Consider the following 20788-nt stretch of genomic DNA (forward strand, 5'->3'; position numbering starts at 1 on the left):
AAGAACTGTGGTCCCTGTAGTCAGCGTCGGCGGGTACGCCTATGCTCAGTGGTGCGTGCAAGTCAGAGTAGCGTTAGCCATCCCTGGACACGTGTTTCGCGGTAGTTGCCGCTCGTCAGCAGGGAGTAGGAAGAGTGTGGGGTTGCATGTATAGGCTGCTAAAATCATATCAGGTCTGGTACCTCTCGTAGCAACGCAGGTGCGTAACCTACAGCCCGTCGGCTGTCGGGGCTCAGGGAGCCACTAAATAACTACAACAAAATGGTCGCACACTGCTCCACCCACTAGCGTGTTACCCCAAAGAACTGTGGTCCCTGTAGTCAGCGTCGGCGGGTACGCCTATGCTCAGTGGTGCGTGCAAGTCAGAGTAGCGTTAGCCATCCCTGGACACGTGTTTCGCGGTAGTTGCCGCTCGTCAGCAGGGAGTAGGAAGAGTGTGGGGTTGCATGTATAGGCTGCTAAAATCATATCAGGTCTGGTACCTCTCGTAGCAACGCAGGTGCGTAACCTACAGCCCGTCGGCTGTCGGGGCTCAGGGAGCCACTAAATAACTACAACAAAATGGTCGCACACTGCTCCACCCACTAGCGTGTTACCCCAAAGAACTGTGGTCCCTGTAGTCAGCGTCGGCGGGTACGCCTATGCTCAGTGGTGCGTGCAAGTCAGAGTAGCGTTAGCCATCCCTGGACAGCTTTTACTTTATATTCAGGCTCCCTTGAGCCGGTGGGGCCGACGGGCTCATGGTGTACGCCCTGCGCGCTACGAGAGGTATTTACCTGTTATTGATTTTAGCAGCTTACACAGCAACCCCATACACTTTTCCTACTCCCTGCTGACGAGAGGCAACAACCTCGAAACACGTGTCCAGGGATGGCACACGCCACGCATACTCGCACTCATGACTCGGGCATAGGCGTACTCGCCGACGCTGACCTCAGGGACCACTTTTTCATTGGGGGAACACGCTTGGTAGGTGTAGCAGTGTGCGACCAATCAGCTTTTACTTTATATTCAGGCTCCCTTGAGCCGGTGGGGCCGACGGGCTCATGGTGTACGCCCTGCGCGCTACGAGAGGTATTTACCTGTTATTGATTTTAGCAGCTTACACAGCAACCCCATACACTTTTCCTACTCCCTGCTGACGAGAGGCAACAACCTCGAAACACGTGTCCAGGGATGGCACACGCCACGCATACTCGCACTCATGACTCGGGCATAGGCGTACTCGCCGACGCTGACCTCAGGGACCACTTTTTCATTGGGGGAACACGCTTGGTAGGTGTAGCAGTGTGCGACCAATCAGCTTTTACTTTATATTCAGGCTCCCTTGAGCCGGTGGGGCCGACGGGCTCATGGTGTACGCCCTGCGCGCTACGAGAGGTATTTACCTGTTATTGATTTTAGCAGCTTACACAGCAACCCCATACACTTTTCCTACTCCCTGCTGACGAGAGGCAACAACCTCGAAACACGTGTCCAGGGATGGCACACGCCACGCATACTCGCACTCATGACTCGGGCATAGGCGTACTCGCCGACGCTGACCTCAGGGACCACTTTTTCATTGGGGGAACACGCTTGGTAGGTGTAGCAGTGTGCGACCAATCAGCTTTTACTTTATATTCAGGCTCCCTTGAGCCGGTGGGGCCGACGGGCTCATGGTGTACGCCCTGCGCGCTACGAGAGGTATTTACCTGTTATTGATTTTAGCAGCTTACACAGCAACCCCATACACTTTTCCTACTCCCTGCTGACGAGAGGCAACAACCTCGAAACACGTGTCCAGGGATGGCACACGCCACGCATACTCGCACTCATGACTCGGGCATAGGCGTACTCGCCGACGCTGACCTCAGGGACCACTTTTTCATTGGGGGAACACGCTTGGTAGGTGTAGCAGTGTGCGACCAATCAGCTTTTACTTTATATTCAGGCTCCCTTGAGCCGGTGGGGCCGACGGGCTCATGGTGTACGCCCTGCGCGCTACGAGAGGTATTTACCTGTTATTGATTTTAGCAGCTTACACAGCAACCCCATACACTTTTCCTACTCCCTGCTGACGAGAGGCAACAACCTCGAAACACGTGTCCAGGGATGGCACACGCCACGCATACTCGCACTCATGACTCGGGCATAGGCGTACTCGCCGACGCTGACCTCAGGGACCACTTTTTCATTGGGGGAACACGCTTGGTAGGTGTAGCAGTGTGCGACCAATCAGCTTTTACTTTATATTCAGGCTCCCTTGAGCCGGTGGGGCCGACGGGCTCATGGTGTACGCCCTGCGCGCTACGAGAGGTATTTACCTGTTATTGATTTTAGCAGCTTACACAGCAACCCCATACACTTTTCCTACTCCCTGCTGACGAGAGGCAACAACCTCGAAACACGTGTCCAGGGATGGCACACGCCACGCATACTCGCACTCATGACTCGGGCATAGGCGTACTCGCCGACGCTGACCTCAGGGACCACTTTTTCATTGGGGGAACACGCTTGGTAGGTGTAGCAGTGTGCGACCAATCAGCTTTTACTTTATATTCAGGCTCCCTTGAGCCGGTGGGGCCGACGGGCTCATGGTGTACGCCCTGCGCGCTACGAGAGGTATTTACCTGTTATTGATTTTAGCAGCTTACACAGCAACCCCATACACTTTTCCTACTCCCTGCTGACGAGAGGCAACAACCTCGAAACACGTGTCCAGGGATGGCACACGCCACGCATACTCGCACTCATGACTCGGGCATAGGCGTACTCGCCGACGCTGACCTCAGGGACCACTTTTTCATTGGGGGAACACGCTTGGTAGGTGTAGCAGTGTGCGACCAATCAGCTTTTACTTTATATTCAGGCTCCCTTGAGCCGGTGGGGCCGACGGGCTCATGGTGTACGCCCTGCGCGCTACGAGAGGTATTTACCTGTTATTGATTTTAGCAGCTTACACAGCAACCCCATACACTTTTCCTACTCCCTGCTGACGAGAGGCAACAACCTCGAAACACGTGTCCAGGGATGGCACACGCCACGCATACTCGCACTCATGACTCGGGCATAGGCGTACTCGCCGACGCTGACCTCAGGGACCACTTTTTCATTGGGGGAACACGCTTGGTAGGTGTAGCAGTGTGCGACCAATCAGCTTTTACTTTATATTCAGGCTCCCTTGAGCCGGTGGGGCCGACGGGCTCATGGTGTACGCCCTGCGCGCTACGAGAGGTATTTACCTGTTATTGATTTTAGCAGCTTACACAGCAACCCCATACACTTTTCCTACTCCCTGCTGACGAGAGGCAACAACCTCGAAACACGTGTCCAGGGATGGCACACGCCACGCATACTCGCACTCATGACTCGGGCATAGGCGTACTCGCCGACGCTGACCTCAGGGACCACTTTTTCATTGGGGGAACACGCTTGGTAGGTGTAGCAGTGTGCGACCAATCAGCTTTTACTTTATATTCAGGCTCCCTTGAGCCGGTGGGGCCGACGGGCTCATGGTGTACGCCCTGCGCGCTACGAGAGGTATTTACCTGTTATTGATTTTAGCAGCTTACACAGCAACCCCATACACTTTTCCTACTCCCTGCTGACGAGAGGCAACAACCTCGAAACACGTGTCCAGGGATGGCACACGCCACGCATACTCGCACTCATGACTCGGGCATAGGCGTACTCGCCGACGCTGACCTCAGGGACCACTTTTTCATTGGGGGAACACGCTTGGTAGGTGTAGCAGTGTGCGACCAATCAGCTTTTACTTTATATTCAGGCTCCCTTGAGCCGGTGGGGCCGACGGGCTCATGGTGTACGCCCTGCGCGCTACGAGAGGTATTTACCTGTTATTGATTTTAGCAGCTTACACAGCAACCCCATACACTTTTCCTACTCCCTGCTGACGAGAGGCAACAACCTCGAAACACGTGTCCAGGGATGGCACACGCCACGCATACTCGCACTCATGACTCGGGCATAGGCGTACTCGCCGACGCTGACCTCAGGGACCACTTTTTCATTGGGGGAACACGCTTGGTAGGTGTAGCAGTGTGCGACCAATCAGCTTTTACTTTATATTCAGGCTCCCTTGAGCCGGTGGGGCCGACGGGCTCATGGTGTACGCCCTGCGCGCTACGAGAGGTATTTACCTGTTATTGATTTTAGCAGCTTACACAGCAACCCCATACACTTTTCCTACTCCCTGCTGACGAGAGGCAACAACCTCGAAACACGTGTCCAGGGATGGCACACGCCACGCATACTCGCACTCATGACTCGGGCATAGGCGTACTCGCCGACGCTGACCTCAGGGACCACTTTTTCATTGGGGGAACACGCTTGGTAGGTGTAGCAGTGTGCGACCAATCAGCTTTTACTTTATATTCAGGCTCCCTTGAGCCGGTGGGGCCGACGGGCTCATGGTGTACGCCCTGCGCGCTACGAGAGGTATTTACCTGTTATTGATTTTAGCAGCTTACACAGCAACCCCATACACTTTTCCTACTCCCTGCTGACGAGAGGCAACAACCTCGAAACACGTGTCCAGGGATGGCACACGCCACGCATACTCGCACTCATGACTCGGGCATAGGCGTACTCGCCGACGCTGACCTCAGGGACCACTTTTTCATTGGGGGAACACGCTTGGTAGGTGTAGCAGTGTGCGACCAATCAGCTTTTACTCTTCAATCAGTGTCCAACTTCAAAAAGCTTCAACAGTTGTCTGCAAAGCATCTACTAAGCAACGCAAATGACAATGAAAAAACAAATATAAATTTGCATGAGCGTACGCCACCAACTCAAAATACCAGCCAAGATGCAATTCTAAAATCTTAAAATAGTTATTGGACAGTTTTTAGGGTTATGCCCCAACTAGACTGCCTGGCTCTCAGATCGCAGCTTGCCTCAGCCACCAGAGGCACATCAACACTTAAACGCCGTTCTTTGGACAGTGGGTTCAAACAAAGACTTTACACAAAACCACAATCCTCACACTGGTGCCATCTGGCAAATAAAGTAGTGCTGCTGAAACTGACCTAACTAAAAGGTGGGATACACATACTTGCAAGACGGAAAACATCGGAGAGGGATACACTTTGCTGCTCACTTGTGTAGAGACTCATGTACCACACACAGATCTCTCAACGCGCCTCAGCCACGACATACACTACTTCAATCAGATGTGGAAAAGCAAGAGGCATATTTTGTGGCCCCTGGATTTTTGCATTGGAGTTGGACTGGAAGAGGGAGCCCTAAATGTCCTTGAACTGGATATCTGTGCATAAAACGATCTGCCGAGGAGTGGATAAAAATTACAGGATTGCTGGATCGGCTTGTCTCAATCTAAAACTGGAACCACTCAGGAAATGGTGACATAAGGTGCACTGCGACATTTAAGCACTGGTGAGAAGAGTGAATTCACGTAACAGAACCTCTCTCTCAGGCGCTAGGTGTACATAGATGGAAGTGTGTAGAAATGTATGCATGTATGTTTGTCTAAAGTTTATGTTCCCCCCCCAAAAAATACATAGGAAAGCTAGGCAACTCAAACATGTATACCAACAGCAACGTTTTATTACTGCATAAGACTAGGTCATTGAAACAAACAATTCATTAAGAGTAACGAATGTGAAAACAGTTCCTCGACAAAGATATTCCCACTGGAACCTAGAAAGTGCTCAGTGTCCAGGGAGAACACTCAGTGCCAATACTACAAAGAAGGGATTGCTCAATATGTGCTCAGTAATAAGGATAAAGAATGGCGACAGACTCCGTAATAAGTAGCAGAGTATCTTGGAGAGACTCCAGAATTATTCTCTTTTCACATATACTCTGCATTTATTCATTCCGTTGTCTTTGTGGCCGCAATAGTCAACAGCATTTAAACCCAAAAAGTGATTATCGGGCCTTCGTCCTGACAAGTAAAATTAGGTTTGAGTGCAGAGGAGGTCTTCAATTAAAAAGGAGAGTCCAAGATATTTAATAACGTGGAGGAGAACGCAATGCTGGCACTGGGTGTATCGCCAAAGTGAAGTAAACAGAATGGCAGCAATTGCATTCATTTGGTGAAATGATGTGTACACACATATGAGGGGGAATCAGTTAGCCGTTGACCCAAGAAAGAATCCCCTCAAGTTCACTAAATACGTCTTATGCAGTGCTATTCTTCTTATATGCATGGTTTTCGTTTATAAATGTATGCATCGGTTCCACTTGGGGTCTATAGGGCAGCTCCCATTATTTCTTTTCCATGGGGAACTAAACACGCAGTGGGTAATGCGAAAAGAAAAAAAACATTGGTAAAAAGATTATGAACTAGCTGAGGAAAATAAAATCGTATTCTACTCTCTCCTCAAATGTGGATGGACACAGACAGAATGAAGAGGTTAGGGCAACTCATTCCAGAGTTGTGGCCCAGGAATCCGAAATGCTCATTCGCTGCAGTGTCAGTCTGAAGAGCAAAAAGTTGGAGCAAGAGTCACGCTGGACCAAAGTCAAAGGTCTAACCAGGATTGTGCAAGGAGTAGATAAGAGGAAAACAAAAGCAGCTTACCTTCACGCTGCGCCTAATCAATGACGTAGAGTATGTTGAAATAGATTATCTGTGAACGTGTCCAGACGTTACCAGGTGTCATATTACACAGCACGGAAGTCAACTAGTAATCGCTATTGGTTTCAGCTGTGGGCCACAACTTGCCCTTTCCTCTTACTAACCTGTGCACTTGTTTCAGAGATAATGAGGGAAGGACTTATTTTCTATACCTGACACCCCCTGTCCCATAATCCACCCAGAAGCAAAAAGCAGGCAGTTCAAGAGTGAAGAGCAGGTCCATGGGTCAGTCCTGTGATGTCACAGGTAGTAAAAGGGTGTGTGATTACTTCTGCTACCACTCCTAACTCAGCGAATCAAAGCGTTGGCTTGCTCTTGAAAGACATAAATCAAATAAACATCCGAATGGATCCCCTTTTGCTCATTAAAAACCACTTCATACATATGAAACTTTGTGAAGAGAACATCCAGAATAAAACAAATCTGAAAACTGATTACAAACAGCTGATAGATTCTTCATACAGTCTGTGTAACATACTAATTACAGCAAGATAAGAACAGCAGTCCATCTATTACCAAGATAAGGCTTTTGAATTTCTGGGACCATAATCTAGAAGGTACAAAATATTTTCCAGGGAACATTTCTATTTGAAAATGAATGCTGAGGTTTCAGCCGTTTCTAGTTTATATTTCACATTATGGTTCTATAGTTACCGAGTAGTATTTCCTTTATTACATAATCACTTCAGGATCCCACTTCCTTTTTCCTTTTAAATCTCAGCTTGTCACCTCTTCCTCCATTTAGGGAAAGATACAAGCCACTACTGAGACAAGGACCTGGACCTTCAGGGGGAGAACTAGAGTAGTAGAATGACAGTTTCAGGTGTGAATCAATGTGACGCGAATGCTAATCATACCGTTTTGTCATCATCCTGGTTTGATTTTCTGGTTTTTTGAAGCAGCTTCAGACCTTCAATTTGCCTCACAAGAAGTGGGATCGTCATCTTGAAACGCTCTTCAAGACCAACAGCATCTAAAACCTTAGAGCAGAAAATAGCTGGTAATATTTCTCAGTTCTACCAATATACATTGACAGTGAACAGCTACTAAACATTCTACATTTGGAAAAATAAGGCATACCATGCAATTGTAGATTCACACCCCAAAGACCTTCCCAGAAAAATCTTTAAATTAAATAGATTTATTGACAACTATTTCTTCTAATAATATGCAAAATGTCAAGGACTATGTGTTCAATGGCCGCCAGTCTCCACTAGGAGCCATACAGTTACAAGGAGATGAGAAGATTTAATGGTAATCATGAGGAAATTCACCAAGGACCAGGTTGTTAGCCAGCCTCCTATAACCAGCCCACTTACAGTGCCTTCCATCACAATCCAACTCATACTAAAAGAGGTACACAGATTCCACTCAATGATCCATGCCTAAAACTAACCTCAACAAAAGGGTAGGGGAAATGTGCATATGAACATTCCTTTCCACATATGGAGAATTATATTTGTGTAGGGAGAAATCCTTCCCTGCCAGAATAAATGGGGTATTTTGAGCACTTTCCATAGTAACACAACTTACACCAACTCTTTTTAAGTGCATGTTTAGAATTGGAGTTAAGGTGGAAAAATATTGCAAATTTAAGGGATTACTCACAACGTTGAAATAACACTCTTATAGGAATACGCTTGCTTTGTTTCCTGGGAGTCGTGTAAGAAAACACTGAATACAGCCATCTCATCCCCCCCACCAGCAGTGTGTCGAGAGGCACATTTGCAGAGTGGTGGAGAAAGGGGTAATGGCCCCTGACCACCTCTCAGCAATCCCACTGTGTGGGGCTCACTGTAGGTAACAGGAGGTCATGTTGGCCCCTAAGGTCCATCAGCAGTAAGAGGGACTTCATCCCCCAACCAGGAGCACGCCAGGAGGCACATTTGCAGGGTAGTGGAGAAAGGGGATGGGGCCTCAAAAGAGTTGCTGGCTCTTGAAAAAACATTAGGTAGGAGGGCCGTGCGGCCCCCCCCTCCCCGGTCATTTTGGACCCAGGGGACCCCATCCCCCGGGGACAGGCCTTTATATAGGGGTCCAGCCACTTCGTTGGGGACAGCGGGGAGCCGGAATGCCCCCGCGATCCAGGCCTGGTCCCCACCTCTTGTGGGAGCTGGCATTGCTTTAAGACCCAAGGAGCTACTATAATGCAGCTCCCTGGATCTCAAGCAATGCCCGTTTCCCTGCTCGCTTGACAGCAGGAAGGGAAACAGACATGCTCTGGTTTCAGCAAGCGAGAGCATTTCTGCTCTCACTTGCTGAAATCAGAGCACTTGTTTGCTATGGCTTCGCGGGAAGCCAAACTGCAATTTCCCTGGAGTGGGCACCCCGGGACAATGCTGGACCCGTCACTGGGGGGTGGGGGACTCGAGGGCAATGCTGGCCATGCGGCCCCCCTCTTTTGTTCAAATTTGCCCATGGGAGGTGGTGGTCCCCGGAGGTTCACAACAGACCCCCTTAATTATTTTATATGTGGCCCGGGAATGTGGCGGCCACTTTAAAAAAAAAAAAAAAAAAAAAAAAAAAAAAACTTAAAAAAGCTGTGTTTCCCGGGGAGTTGGCGGTCCCCTGGGAATGGGGTTCGCAATGCCCCCCCCCCCATATTATTGAAAGTAGCCCATGGGAGGTGGTGGTCCCCGGGGCAGTAGGGGGGCCGCGAGGCCATCCCACATAGTTGGAATTAGTCCCGGGAAGGTGGCGGTCCCCAGGGCTGCTGGTGGGCGCATTCATAATAAAAAATGGCCCGGGGAGGTGGCGGTACCCGGGGCTCTGATAAGCCCTAGGAGGGGAGCTCCCGTGCACCCCCTCCTATATTTCCCATATGCCCCCGGGATCTGGCCCACATAGGGGTTATTCTAAAGCAAGCGTGGGAGCAAGCACTTGCTTTTTTTCCTATTTTGCCACGGATTCGCGGATCCACCCGCGAGTCTGCATCAAAATAAAAAAAGTAAAAGTGTATTTTACCCCTGATGGGGTCTCTGAAGGACCTCCCCACCAAATATGGGGGGGTCAGGGTATTTCTACCCTGCCCCCTTTTCTTTATTTTTTGCTTTTTTTCCTGAGACTCGCCATTTTGGTTGAAGTGTTGGCAGCCAATCAAATTTTAGTGGGATCCGCGAGTCCACTGCAAGGACTGGTCTCCCCAGATATCTATAATTTTTTTAAGTTAGATATCTCTGAAACTACTGAACGGATTTACACCAAATCTCAAAAAGCACGCTTTCTGGACCACTATCTAGCTTTCTGACAAATTTGGTGTAATTCTGTTCAGCAGTTCGGGCTGTAGTCCTGTTAAAAAAAAATGTAAATACCCATAGAATTGACATAGCTAAAGTGAATTTTGCCCCCCCCCCCGCTTTTTTTCCTCGGCCCCAGCTTGACGTATTACCCAAAAACTTTCAACACGGCAGCTGAACAAAAAAGGGGACGTTTTGTGAAAATGTCATGGAGATTCGTCAAGCAGCGCCAAAGTTATTGGCAAAACCAACAAGCATTTGCAATGCACAAGGTCTCGCATTACTGAAAGTTTGAGCTATTGGCGTTGCTAATAATAATGCACCGCCAATAGCTCAAACTTTCAGTAATGCGAGACCTATTGCAATGCAAATTAATCGCGGCACTCACGCTTTAGCTTTCAACATTTTAAGCTAAAGGGCAGAAGCTGCGACTGCTTCAAAAGTAAAGAAATAGATCAAAGTTTTTTTAATGTATTTCTTTACTTTTGAAGCAATCGCGGCACTCACGCTTTAGCTAAAGATGTTTAAAGCTAAAGCGCATGTGCCACCATTGTAAAAAAGTAAATAAACAGAAGAAAAGGCTTGCAGCTGCGTTCGGCATCCCAACCACAGCCGCCATTATTCAAGCTGAGGCATGCCGCGCTGGTTTAATAAATAAAAAAAAAAGCGTTGCAGGAGAACCATTTAAGAAATTAGTGCTACGAGGCTGTAATTAAAACATACAGAGTAACAACACATGTAACAGGGGTGTCCTCATGGGAGGTTGCAAGAAGAGAAAAGGCAGTACTAAGGAGGGACTACTAAGCCTATTGACCAATCAAAACCCACCATTTACAAAGGACAGTGACAGCAGTCAATAAATAATTTTGAGCTATTGGCATTGTAAATGACAAACCTTTTATCTATGTGTTGGTTTTGAAAATGTACGCTACTTTGAGCATTGACATTGCAAATGACAACGCCTTTTCTTTTTCTTTTCGAATTTAAAACATAATATAAAAGGCTTTGTCATTTACAATGGCAATAGCTTAAACTCGCATAAATGCGAGACCTATTACATTGTAAATGCTTGTTGATATCCTATCAGTACCGACTCTGCTACATTTGCAATGCATTTGCAATGCAATAGGTCTCGCATTTATGAGAGTTTAAGCTATTGACATTGTAATGACAATGCTTTTTTTTTGGTTTTCTTTTTCAAAACATAAATAAAAAAGGCATCGTCATTTACAATGCCAATAGCTTAAACTCTTGTAAATGCCAGACCTATTGCATTGCATTTAGACGAGTTTGAGCTATTGGCATTGTAAAATGATAATGCCTTTTATTAATGTTATTTTTTTAAACAACATAAATATAATGCATTTACAATCCCAATAGCATAACCTCATGTAAATGTGATACTTATTTAATTTGCAAGATGTTGAGCGCTATTGTCATTGTAATGACAATGCTTTTAATTTATGCATTTTGAAAACCTGCAAGGTGTGCATAAATATGCATTTTGTAAATCTAGTTCTTGCTTAAGAGAAGCAAAGCTGGCAGTGACTGCCCCTTTTGTAGTGGCAGCCTTTCTTTTCTTTAGCAAGGAATCCAAGTAGTAAGTGTGTGGTTACATAGCTTGCAGGTTTTTAAATTTTATAAATAAAAGGCATTGTTATTTTGAATGCCAATAGATCTAACTCTTGCAAATACCTGTTCTGTATGGGAGTGAAGCTTGCTTCATGGAGTACTCGCTTTTGGTGTCAGGCAGCCCCTCCCACACCGAATCCCCATTCCCACATCTGGTGATGTAATGTGCTGGGAGAACGAAAGGCACCCGAGGTCATCCATGTGCCATAATGTCACTATGTAAAAAAAAGAAAACAAAACCTTTAGGTTTCTGACTTTTAGGGTCAAAGATACTCAGATTACCAGTTAAGCATTCCTTTTCACACACTCGCTTTTTCACACTCTAGCTAACCAACATGGGAATGGATCAGGTACATGTACATGTCTTCTATAGATAAGACCAGCCTTGTGTTGCGAATCGAGGGATATTATGGTGAATTTAATTAAAGTGAGACCCCCTTGCTTTCAGCACATGCAGTGTTCGGAGGCCGGCTCAGGCTGCCAGGTGGGAGGCTGCTGTCTGCTCAGCCGGGGAGCTGTGTCTCTGGCCGCCAGCCTAGCCCCAAGGGCAGGGAGCTAAGCAGGGGGTGGGGCTCCCCCTCGCTCTTTGCGACCCCTCTTACTCCCCACACCACCGGCAGTGCAGAACTGGCCGGACAAGTAGAAGCAATGGCCGGTAAGGAGTCCCTCCTACCAGCATCCAGGGATGTGAGTAGAGGTGGAGAAAGAACACGCTTTGCTGCCTGTGATACAACCCCCCACCCAAATGAGTGTACATGGAAAGGGGAGGACTTCTTGCAAACAAAATACTGCTTGTGAAACGCGTGGAAAAACGTGTGTGCAGAGCGGTGGCAGAATGTGTCCACGCAGCATAGATGTTTCTGTAACATCAGTAAACATAACAGTTCCAGTGAGTGAGAGCAGTCTGTCACACAGCATTACTACTTGTGAAACGCTGTCTTAGCTCCCACATGTGCCAGCAGAGCCGCATATACAACACAACAGCTGTTCATGCAGCATAATTGTTAAGGGTGTAAGTAAAAACAAGCAGCCCGAATGTCTTCAACTGCCTGAACACAGCCAGCAATAACGCTGCCGGAGTAGGGAACCGGCGAGAAAAGGCAGAGTGTAGATAACAAACCTTCCGCTGAAAAGGAAAGCAAGTTGTTTTTCTTTAAAGAGCCTCGCATTGAAAATTGCAAAAGCTGCTTCGGCACGCCTTCTACCTGAAACTAGGTCTCGCTGAAGTCCACCGCCACTGCAGACATTTAATGACCCCCAGCCCCCCACCTACCTGTACCGTATGTGCGATCCGATCCCGGAGGCATTATCGAGGAGTATCTTGCTGCACAGGCAGAGCGGGGGAACCCGCTGGTCTCGCGCCGCCAAGGAGCTGCGGAACAGCCGCAGGGCAGCGGCAGGAGGTCTTCTTGGGTGTAGTGGGAGCAGCGTCAGCACAAGCGCTGCTCCCCAGGTGGCAATCAGGGTGCGACAGGATTCCCAGCAGAGACTGCATCATGGGACAGACAAGGAAGTAGTCCCTACACGAATAGATAACGTCGAGCAGCGGAACAAAACTGTAGTTGGTCGCTGCTGCTTCCGGCCGAACGGACGCAAAACGGAACTGCATTGGACTGCAAGCCAACCATAAGTCCGCTAACAAAATAAATGCCACAGTTAACGAATGGCAAGTGGCAGGAGAAACTACCGGCAAGTGCCGCATTGGACCGCAAGCCAACCGTAAGCCCGCTAACAAAATAAATGCCACAGTTTATGAATGGCAAGCGCTGCCTATGCGAGACCTAAAAAGGCTGTTTCTATTGAAACTTTGGTCCTAACTATATGATAGCCAGTAGGTAGTTATAGTTAGGACCAACTTTTACTACAGACAAAGTGTTTTTTGTTTTGCTAATAACCTTGGCACTGTTTGACGACTTTGCTTAGTTCTGCATGGAAGGTTTCGACATGATTCATCAAGCTGAGGTCCCAAAACTAATTTTCCCCTACAATGTCCATGGGGATTATGCAGTTTTTAGACCCAGGTAAAGGCCAAACGACTGAACGGATTTGAATCAAATTTGGCAGCAAGCTAGCTCTTCGTCCAGAAAGACCAATTTTCGTACTTTGGTGTAAATCTGTTCAGTAGTTTACGGAAATAAAACGTTGTTTATCTAGGGACACGGATCTTGCGCAAATACCTGAGGATTCAATTATACATTACTTTACGATAAAAAAAACTGAAAAAAACAAAGGTTACAGGGAGGTTAGGGTTAGGTTCACATTTTACCCACACAAAACCATAGACATTCAGCAGTTATAGTTACACTTATCTGAAGAAACTTGTGTCGTTAAGAAACTTAGGCCACGGGTTTTAGTTTCTTAACATAACTATAATTGCTGAACTTCTATGGTCCTGTGCAGGTATTTTGTGAACCTAACTACAACGTGCCTGCATTTTCCCATAGCATCTTTAAATGCTACCGCTATAACAGCTGAACGAAATTACACCACTGTTAGAAATACACTCCGCTCCCACACCGGTAAGGGTTGGTGGTAACGGAGTATATTCCGGGAACACACAGTGGTAGCTTGGCTCGAGTGGTCAGGAAACAGGCACCGTGCTAAGCATACGACATACCCATACAGTACCCATGCGTGCATCCGTTCCAAAAACGACTCTACACCGTAAAAATTATGAAAATATCTTTCTTTATCTTCTTTTTCTCTTAGTTGCTGATCAGATAAATAATAACACAATCACAATATACAAGCTTATTAAATAGTGCAGGTCAAATAAATACTGGCTTAATGATTCAATAAATAGGGGTGATCATAAATATTAAAGGCATAAATATAAGTGCAATTCATACAGGCAATTAAATATTCTGAGGCAATAAATACTGTAAACCAATAAATATTGTGCATCAATAAATACTGTGGACCAATAAATACAGTGAAGCAATAAATAGGTTAAATACAATAAATACAGTGCCTCCAATAAATAATTAAAAGCTGACAGTGACACTCATAGAATCAGATCACATTTGAGATTACTATGGGCTAATTTGGCCCAGGCACAGCTTGTGGGGATGTGGAAGGCTTGAGGGTGTCTACTCCCTGGCTTGGACAAGGCTGAGGCCTAAACTGAGGTAGATCAAGGGGGAAATACCAGCGACCTGGCTCTCTCACTCTACACAACCTCTCTAAAGTAGTCTCAGCTCACCCCTGGCACAGTCCAGCTGGTTCCAGCACCTCTCTAACCCCTAGAGTAGTCTCTTAGGATTCCACAGGGCCTTTGGCGCCCTCGATTCCACTTACTGCCCTTTTTCTGAAGTTCCGACGCCGCTGGAGTCGTGTCGACGCCGTGAGGCGGATCCAGTTCGATGTCGGCGGCCTCGGCACAATGTCAGTTCCTGACGACGCCGGTAGGCGGCTCCGGTTCGATGTCGGCGGCCTCGGCTCGATCTCGACCTCCAATTCGATGGCGTCGGGCAGTCTTGACTCGATGTCGACTTCGGGCGGCTCCGGTCCGATGGCGACCTCAGCTTCGATGACGTCGGCCGGCCTTGGCTCGATGTCGACTTCCGGCGACTCCGGAGTGCGATCCTCACTCCCGACCTCCGGTGCTCCTCCCCTCAGGTTTCCGGCGACTCCGGAGTGCGACCTCCACTCCCGACCTCCGGCACGATTCTCTCAGGTTCCGGCGACTCCGGAGTGCGATCTCCACTCCCGACCTCCGGTACACTTCACCTCGGTCTCCGGCGACTCCGGAGGGCGGACTTCACTCCCCCGTTGACACCGCTCACTCGACCTTGGTTAACTTCCTCCTCGACCTCTGGTACACCTCACGTCCTCCGTCGGCGCCCTCTCACGATCTCTGGCGGCTCTGGGCACGACGTCTGCTTTTCCAGTCAGCGCCGCTTCTCCACCTCAGGCTCCAGGTCTCCAGGCTACTCGACGTCCGGCTCCAGGGAAACCAGTATCCAGGTCAGGATCTTGCTGTTCTTGGGTTCTAAGGCCTGTTCCTGCTGTCCAGGTCCTTAAGATGGTTTTTCTTGCTTCTTCCCACACAGGGCTCCAGGCCGGGCTCAGTCAGTAGGGACTAGTATCAAGGGTGGGTTTATGGACCCCACTCCAGGCACAAGTTTCCACCCCTGCTGCCTCACTCCTTCCTCCTTCAGGTTTCTGCTGCTCACTCTTCACCAGTCAGGTGCCAACTGCCAGCTCCAACTGCCAACTCTCTGTCTTAGCTTCCCAACATTCTAAACCGCCTCCAACTGTCACAGGGTTCTGGAATGTTCTGGAAGGTGCTGGTAGGTTCCAGTGGATGCTGGTGATGTCACAGGTGGCCACCATTTTGTGCTCCAGGCCCTCAGACAGAAGTTTCAGGGGTAGATAAAATGGCTCCCTGAATCTGCAGCAACACGAAAAAGTCTGGTGGTTCCCAAAAAGGAAAAATTCAAACAGGGTTTGAGGCAAAAGTGGGACAAAATAAATAATGATGAGGAGGGACCACCCAAAGGGCTGACAGGTCTAACACGTGTCCCCCCCAGCTGAAAGTGGGGAGAGCTACCCAACCCCTTGGGAGTTCTCATCACTAAGGCGGAAATACCTTGAGAGACCGCCTGCATTGGCGTGGTCCACTCCAGGCCGATGTTCCACCTGAAAGTCCATTCCCTGTAGGGAAATAGACCACCTCAACAACTTGGGATTCTCCCCCTTCATTTGCATCAGCCAACGAAGGGGTCGGTGGTCGGTCTGAACCAGGAAGTGCGAGCCAAACAGGTATGGCCGCAACTTCTTCAGAGCCCATACCACTGCAAAGGCTTCACGCTCTATTGCACTCCACTTCTGTTCCCTGGGAAGTAGTCTCCGGGATAGGAAGACCACGGGTTGATCCAGACCCTCTCCGTTGAGTTGCGATAACACTGCCCCAATGCCATGTTCTGATGCATCTGTCTGGACAATGAACTCCTTGGAAAAGTCTGGGGCCCTTAAGACCGGGGCCTCGCACATGGCTTTCTTCAATCTCACAAAGGCCTGCTGACAAGCCTCCGTCCAGACTACCCGTCGAGGTTGTTTCTTGGACGTGAGCTCCGTGAGGGGGGCTACGATGGTACCGTATCCCTTCACGAAGCGGCGGTAGTATCCCGTGAGGCCCAGAAAAGCTCGGACCTCAGTCTGTGTCTTGGGGGGTTCCCAGGCCATGATGGCCTCGATCTTCGCCTGGAGGGGTTGCACCGCTCCCCTACCCACCAAGTGTCCAAGGTACACTACCGACCCCTGCCCGATCTGGCACTTGCTGGCCTTGATCGTCAATCCAGCTTGTCTCAGGGCCTGGAGAACAGCTTGCAGGTGACGCAAGTGATCCTCCCAGCTGTTACTGAAGACGGCTATGTCATCCAGATAAGCAGCAGAGAAACTCTCCATTCCGATGAGGATCTGGTTTACCAGGCGCTGAAACGTGGCAGGTGCGTTCTTGAGCCCAAAGGGCATCACACAGAACTGCTAGTGGCCATTGGGCGTGGAGAAGGCTGACCTTTCCCTTGCTCCATCAGTCAAAGAGATCTGCCAGTACCCAGAAGTAAGGTCAAAGGTACTTAGATATTGGGCAGCTCCCAGCCGGTCAATCAATTCATCCGCCCTAGGGATCGGATGAGCATCAGTTTTGGTCACTGAATTCAGTCCCCGATAGTCCACACAGAACCTCAGTTCTGGTTGGGCACCCGGTGGTGCAGCTTTTGGTACTAGTACCACCGGACTGGACCAGGGGCTGCTAGAAGGTTCGATCACTCCTAGCTCCAGCATCTTAGTGACTTCACTATGAATGCTGGCCTTCACCTTGTCTGACATCCGGTAGATCTTGGACTTCACAGGTGGGCTGTCTCCTGTGTCCACGTCATGGACGCACAGGTGAGTCCTACCCGGGACAAGGGAGAACAACGAAGAGTACTGCCCCAGGACCTGGCGACAGTCCTCCTGCTGTTCAGGAGTTAGAGATGGGGAGAGAATCACTCCCTCCACCGACCCATCCTTCTCTTGAGACGCAAACAAATCAGGGAGAGGCTCGCTTTCCACGTCCTCTCCTCCGTCAGTCACCATCATCAAGATGACTTCGGGCCTCTCGTGGTGGGGTTTGAGGCGGTTGGCATGCAGCACCCGCAGGGGCTGACGAGGGGTCTTCAGGTCCACCAAGTAGGTAGCCTTACCCTTCTTCTCCAACACCTCAAAGGGTCCTGACCAGCGATCCTGGAGGGCGCTAAGCTCTCCTGGTTCGATCACCCACACCTTCTGGCCAGGCTCCAACTCCACCGGGTGAGCGTTGTGGTCATACCACGCCTTCATCACTGCTTGGCTGGCTTCCAAGTTGTCAGAAGCTTGCTTCCACAACTTAGCCATTTGGCTCCGGAAGGCCAGCATGTAGCTCACCACATCCTGGGGAAGCTTTCTGGGAGTTCTTTCCCATCCGTCTCTCACCAGGTTGGGAGGTCTACGTACAGGGTGCCCATACAGAAGCTCGAAGGGGCTGAAGCCCACTCCCTTCTGTGGCACTTCCCTGTAAGAAAAGAGTAAACAGGGTAGGAGGACGTCCCATTTCCTCCGCAGGCTCTCAGGCAGACTTCTGATCATGCCTTTCAAGGTTTTGTTAAACCTCTCCACCAGACCATTGGTCTGGGGGTGGTAAGGAGTGGTGAACCGGTAGGTCACTCCACACTCCTTCCACATCGCCCGCATGTACGCTGACATGAAGTTGGTCCCCCTGTCGGACACAACTTCCTTGGGAAAACCCACTCGGGTAAAGATTCCCATCAGGGCCCTAGCCACAACAGGTGCTGTTATGGTCCTCAGAGGTATTGCCTCTGGGTACCGTGTGGCATGATCCACCAGAACCAGGATAAACCTGTGACCAGCTGTCGTCGGTGGATCTAACGGACCCACAATGTCGATGCCCACCCTTTCAAAGGGGGTGCTAACGACAGGAAGTGGTTCCAGGGGAGCTTTCAGCTTCACCCCTGTTTTCCCACTGGCTTGGCAAGACACACATGTCCGGCAGTAGGTATCGGACGACACTTTCATCTGAGGCCAATAAAAGTGTGGGACAAGACGGGCGAAGGTCTTGTCTTGCCCCAGGTGTCCTGCCAATGGTATCTCGTGAGCCAACTCCAGAAGGAAGGCTCGATAACGTTGAGGGACTACCAAGGCTCGTGACGATCCGTGTAGGGGTGCCTTGGGTTCACTGTAGAGGAGGCCATCCTCTCAGTAAACACTGTAGTTCCCTTCAACGTTCCCTGCTGCCTGGGCTTCGGCCTGTCGCCTCAGCCCCTCAAGGGTAGGGCACTCCCTCTGGCCCTGGCAGAATTCCTCCCTGGACGGGCCTCCCTCCACGTGCCACTCGGCCGGGATGGGTAGGTCCTCCAGTTTGGTAACGTCCCCCTCCGCAGACTCCTGGTCCACCACCTCCGGTGGCCTATCCGTCCTACGGGGTGTGGACGCCGAGGCAGGCTCCTCCTGTCCTCGGTTCTTCCCTTGACTGGCAGCTGGCTGGGCCTTTGTTCCAGGCTCCAGCCGAAACGAACTCCCTCTTCGGGTAGTCGCGGACCTTGTGCTCACACAGGCCCAATCAGGTGTACCCAGCATCTCAGTGTGAGTCCGGTATTCCACCTCCTTCCAAGCGTTGTGCTCCATGTCATTCCCCAGTAGACAATCGACTGGCACGGCAGGGCTTACGGCAACTCGAAGTGAACCTGCAACCCCCCCCCCCCATTCAAAGGGAACCTCGGCCACTGGATAGTGGCCTGTTCTGCCGTCAGCCATCGCGGCTGGGTGGAGTACATCGGGAATTACCTGCTCTGGAGACACCAGTTGGCTACGCACCATAGTCATACTGGCTCCTGTGTCTCTCAGAGCCTCCCCTCTTTGGCCGTTGATGGTGACCCACTGCCCATACTTTACAGTATTGGCGGGCACCTGGATCTTAGGAACCATCTCCCGTTCTCCCAGGGACACTAAAGTGACACCCGCCCACTCCCTTCCCTTAGTTAAGGGCATCTCCTCCCCGAGCACTACACTAGCTACTCTGGGGGTCTTTCCTCCAGTGGGAGGGGGTGGTCGTTTCAGGCACTTCGGATCTCCTTTATAGTGTCCAACGCCACCGCACTCGTAGCAATGGACAACCCTTGGCTGCTGACTCTGGCCAGGATTAGGGTTTCTGGGTGGGTTAGCCCTAGGGGTGAATCCTGTTCCCTTCCCTTGGAAGTTATTTTGGGGGCCTTTGGAGAACTCCTTTTTCTTTTCCCCTCCCTCTTTCTTCTGAGGGGCGCCCTGTCCGGCCTTTTGAGTATCCCCTCCAGTCCCCCTTGTGGACACCCGGGTACTAGCCCAAATGTCCGCCTCCTCAGCAAGCTTCCGGGGACTGGTCAGCTTGCTATCCACCAGGTGTTGCCGCAGTTCAGGGAAACATTTCTCGAGCAGGTGTTCCTTCAGTACTAGGTCAAACAACCCCTCGTAGTTCCTCACTTCACTGCCCTGAATCCAACCCTCTAGTGCCTTCTTTGCATAGTCCAGGAAGTCCACCCAATTCTGTGTGCCCAGTTTGTGACTACCCCTGAACTTCTGTCTGTACTTTTCGGGTGTTAGTCCAAACTTCCTTATGAGCGCCAGTTTCATGGTGGGGTAGTGGGTCTGCTCATCTTCTTCGAGGGCCAATAAAGCATCCCTACCAGCTGGAGGCATGTACTTGTACAATCCCCCTCCCCAGTACTTCTCTGGAACCCCATGGGCCCTTAACGAGACCTCATAGGCCGCTAGCCACTTGGCGATATCGTCACCCGCCCCATAGCTAGCTACTATGTCCTTTGGCAGGTAGGGTTTGGGTTCCCTGGTGTACTCTCGTTCTTCGCTGCCACCGTTAGGTACAGGGTGTGCCCCGATTCTCAGGATCTGAAGATCTATTTCTTTCAGCCTTATCTCATGAGCCATCCTCTGTTCCTCCTTCTCTTTCTCCAGCCTTGCTAAGTCCCATGTGAGCTGCCTTTTCTCCCTCCGGTCTGTTAACTCCACTTCAGACAAGCCACCACTAGAGGCACTGCTGCCCTTCCTGGAAAGTGTCCTGGGCCCCGCTGACAGGTTCCCCACCTCCGGTTGGTACAAACCAGCTCCCTCGCTATCGGGCTCTCTCTCCCTGTCCTCCTCCTCAGCCTTGCTTTCTCGGCGTGCCTCCCCCCAAGCCCTTAAGCTGGTTTGGAGTGCACCCTTCTTTGCTCCTGGGGGACAATACACCCCCTCCCGCTGGCAAAACTCCCTGAGCTGGGCCCAAGTGTACGTTTCTAAATTCTCC

The 20788-nt window shown here is 50.0% G+C and overlaps 1 protein-coding gene across 1 annotated transcript in view; it reads right to left on the reverse strand.

Annotated features, from left to right (window-relative positions):
• LONP2 (lon peptidase 2, peroxisomal) overlaps positions 1 to 20788 on the reverse strand; it is an 860677-nt gene that overhangs the window by 744106 nt on the left and 95783 nt on the right. The window contains exon 4 of the mRNA XM_085638877.1: positions 7462 to 7584. Within this exon, the coding sequence (XP_085495003.1) occupies positions 7462 to 7584 (123 nt within the window). The remainder of the gene's footprint in view (positions 1 to 7461; positions 7585 to 20788) is intronic.

Source organism: Triturus cristatus, chromosome 12, assembly GCF_964204655.1.
Source record: "Triturus cristatus chromosome 12, aTriCri1.1, whole genome shotgun sequence".
NCBI lineage: Eukaryota > Metazoa > Chordata > Amphibia > Caudata > Salamandridae > Triturus > Triturus cristatus.